Here is a 4,030-nt window from a genome sequence, read left to right as displayed (position 1 = left end):
CGAGCCATGCCGTGCAGGGTCAAAGCTAGTGAAGGTGATGGAACTCCAGATGAGCTATTTCAAATCCTGAAAGATGATGCTGTGAAAGTGCTGCACTCAATATGCCAGCAAATTTGGAAAACTTAGCAGTGGCCATAGGACTGGAAAAGGTCCAGTTTTCACTCCAATCCCAAAGAAGGGCAATGCCAAAGAATGTTCAGACTACCTCACAATTGCACTCATTTCACATGCTAGCAAGGTCATGCTCAAAATCCTCCAAGCTAGGCTTCAACAGTACATGAACCATGAACTTCCAGGTGTACGAGCTGGATTGAGAAAAGGCAGAGGAACCAGAGATCAAATTGCCAACATCCATTGGATTATCAAAATGCAAGAGAATTCCAAAAGAACACCTAATTCTGCTTCACTGACTAAGCTAAAGCCTTCAACTGTGTGGATCACAACAAAGTGGAAAATTCTGAGAGAGATGGGAATACCAGACCACCTGACCTCCCTCTTGAGAAACCTGTATGCAGGTCAAGAAGCAACAGTTAGAACTGGACATGGAACAACAGACTGGTTTCAAACAGGAAAAGGGGTATGTCAAGGCTGTGTATTGTCACCCTGCTTATTTAACTTATATGCAGAGTACATCATGAGAAACTCTGGGCTGGAGGAAGCACAAGCTGGAATCAAGATTGCTGGGAGAAATATCAATAACCTCAGATATGCAGATGACACCACCCTTACGGCAGAAAGTGAAGAAGAACTAAAGAGCCTCTTGATGAAAGAGGAGAGTGAAAAAGTTGGCTTAAAGCTCAACATTCAGAAAACGAAGATCATGGCATCTGGTCCCATCACTTCATGGCAAATAGATGGGGAAACAGTGGAAACAGTGACAGACTTTATATTTTTGGGCTCCAAAATCACTGCAGATGGTGACTGCAGCCATGAAATTAAAAGACGCTTACTCCTTGGAAGGAAAGTTATGACCAACCAAGACAGCATATTGAAAAGCAGAGACATTACTTTGTCAACAAAGGTCCATGTAGTCAAGGCTATGGTTTTTCCACTAGTCATGTATGGATGTGAGTTGGACTATAAAGAAAACTGAGCGCCGAAGAATTGATGATTTTGAACTGTGGTGTTGGAGAAGACTCTTCAGAGTCCCTTGGATTGCAAGGAGATCCAACCAGTCCATCCTAAAGGAGATCAGTCCTGGGTGTTCATTGGAAGGACTGATGTTGAAGCTGAAACTCCAATACTTTGGTCACCCGATGCAAAGAGCTAACTCATTTGAAAAGACCCTGATGTTGGGAAAGATTGAGGGCAGGAGAAGGGGATGACAGAGGATGAGATGGTCGGACGGCATCACCAACTCAATGGACATGGGTTTGGGTGAACTCCAGGAGTTGGTGATGGACAGGGAGGCCTGGTGTGCTGCGGTTCAGGGGGTTGCAAAGAGTTGGACACGACTGAACTGAACTGAACTGAAAGCAATTTGAAATAGTAATTTTATGTATGTTCTAATAATTAAAAACAAGCCTTGTATTCTATATGCTTTTCCATTTATTTTCATCAAAATTTGATTGTTTTACAAAATAATTGGCCTATGATGGATTTAACATTTTAAAAAATGGTCCTTCCCCATAGACAGCCTCAGAAACAATGGTCTTTAGTGCAATCACAGGAGTGAATGACTAAGCTAGGCTGGAAGTCAAAATCACAGGAGGTGAGAGGCAAGAAGCATGGGGGCATCATCCAGTCAATGTGGATGTCACTAAGAATGGTGTCATACATAGAGCGGAGGTGTTTGATATCAGTGGGAGCCTTATTTGTGTTTAGCACCCTTGAGAAGCTTGCAATGATGGGGGAGGGTAGAGGCAGTACTGAGGTTCCTTAAGATCATGGTATCTGCTATTTCCCAAAGAAAATAGCATCCAGATACAAAAAAGACCCCATAATGTGCTGCAACTAAGACCCAACACAGCCAAATAAATTAATTTTAAAAAAGAAAATCGAATCTAAATTAGCATGAAGCTTGCAAAACCTTGTGTCGGTCATCACTCAGGCCAGCCTCCTGTGGTTTCTTTGGGTTGCTCTGTTCCCAGGAGAGCCAGCCAAGTGGCTGACTTCTTTCTGGGGCTTGCTAAACACAAAGCCAATGGGTGCAATCCTCGCTGGGTCCTAGTGGCAGGCTGAGAGTCTGTAGCATGTCTTCACTCTCATATGAGCAGGTACCCAGAGTCTTCAGAAATACAAAGCCCAATGCCTCCCAATTGCGAGTTTAGGAGACAAGACTGATGATGGAGATGTGAAATGGGATACCTGGCTCTGCATATATGAGGTCACCCTCAGGCAGCAGTTTCTGATTTGGACAGAGTAGCACATGGCTACTGTGGGTCCAAACAGGGGCCACAGGCACTGAGGGGCGGGAGTGGGGGTAGGAGGGAGAGATACCTATATTGAAGTATTCTTTGAGTAGAAGAGGGCAGGGCCTGAATCTTTGGGGTCCCCATCCTGAGAGTCACTGAAACACACAAAACCTGGTCAGACATTTATTGGGGTGGTGGAGCCAGTTGTCCACCCTATAGTATTCTCTTAGATTGATAGGATTTCAATATGGAACTCTGGCTGGTTGAAAGCACCCCCGTATTGTGCCTGTGAAACATCACTGGTCTGAAAGGTGAAGCAGCTCTTTGGAGCTTGTAGTATGCATACAGCGTTGCACACTTGGCAGTAACGTTGATGGCACTGCCACATGCGAACCCAGGACTGGAGCTTGACTGCCGCCTGCTCCTGGATTATATAGATCTTCAGTGAGTTCTGCCGTCGCTTATACAACTTCCTCCACAGGACTTTTCTCCACCAGCACTGAATCATCCAGGCCCTGAGGGCGGCTGCCAGCAGGGTCCTACGCACCAGGGTTCCACGCCACCAGGCCTGGATCTTCCCAGCTGCCTTCATCCTTGCTATCTGGCGTTGTTTTGCAAGAAGCAACTAACCAAGCAAAGCAGAAGGCTCCCAGTGAATTTGTCACCATCAACCACAGCTGTGGTGTCTGCCACAAAGGACCTCTGATTGTCTCTCTGAACAATCAGCCTTTTTCCTGGTGGTTCTCAGGGCCCAGGAACCTTGGGTGGGGTTCTGGCTCTACATCTGTCTTGTCTATGCCCACAAACACATCTGTTTACCCTCTGAGTCAGTGTCTTTGTCTGTATAAAATGAGGATATGCTTGCCCTGTGGTCTTCACAGGTTCATGGAATCAGTGGAAACACTTTCTGACCCAGAAGACCAGACATGGATGTGAGGAATCAAAGGGTGCTCATGAGGATTAAACTCTTGAGTTTGTAGCTTGCATCTCAGCCCAGACTCCAGCCTGTGATGCTGCCTCCGTCACAGCCCCCCGTAGCTTCCTCCACTTCATTTCTTTTGACTTCCACTACTCTTTCCTGGGGGCTCAGATGGCAAAGAATCTGCCTGAAATGCGGGAGACTGGCTTGGATCCCTGTGTCGGGAAGATCCCCTGGAGAATGGAATGTCAACCTACTCCAGTATTCTTACCTGGAGAATCCTGTAGACAGAGGAAACTGGAGGGCTACAGTCCATGGTGTTGCAAAGAGTCAAACATGACTGAGCAACTAACACTTTCGGTATCTCTCAATCACTCTCATATCCTTCTAGGCCTAGGATGCCCTTTCTCCAGCTCTCCAGTTTTCACTGTGCTGTGTCTCACCTTCCATATGGCCTGTGAGTATCCTGATTCCTTGCTTCTCTAATGTCTCTCTCCCTCCCTCACCCAGAATATGGAGGGAATATACCAGGACAGGAAGGCACCACTGAGCTGATTCCTGTGAGACTAGAGATGAAGCCTTTACTTCCAGGGACCCTGGGGTCAGAAGGCCAATGGTCTGAGGTTCCCACATGCTCCTGGGCCCCACCTACCTTCCTTTTCCTCTCTTTCTCTAGATCGTCATTATCAGGTTCAGTCTTCTGCAATCAGAACGTAGGGAGAAAACATGAGTGAGGACCAGTCTCTGTGCAAAGTTC

At 46.5% G+C, this 4,030-nt stretch overlaps 1 protein-coding gene across 1 annotated transcript; it reads right to left on the bottom strand.

Annotated features, from left to right (window-relative positions):
- Positions 1-1,937: 1,937 nt before the first annotated feature.
- Positions 1,938-3,723, bottom strand: IQCF3 (IQ motif containing F3). The gene is made up of 3 exons (XM_040247284.1): positions 3,717-3,723; positions 3,137-3,147; positions 1,938-2,979 (listed from the first exon to the last, which is right to left on the bottom strand). The coding sequence occupies exons 1-3, from the start codon at positions 3,721-3,723 to the stop codon at positions 2,581-2,583; spliced, it is 417 nt and encodes a 138-aa protein (XP_040103218.1). The 3' UTR covers positions 1,938-2,580.
- Between the last annotated feature and the right edge of the window lie 307 nt (positions 3,724-4,030).

This window comes from Oryx dammah, unplaced genomic scaffold (assembly GCF_014754425.2).
Source record: "Oryx dammah isolate SB20612 unplaced genomic scaffold, SCBI_Odam_1.1 HiC_scaffold_9, whole genome shotgun sequence".
Lineage (NCBI taxonomy): Eukaryota > Metazoa > Chordata > Mammalia > Artiodactyla > Bovidae > Oryx > Oryx dammah.
Note: the sequence above shows the minus strand (reverse complement) of the source record. Positions and strands in the feature narration are given on the sequence as shown.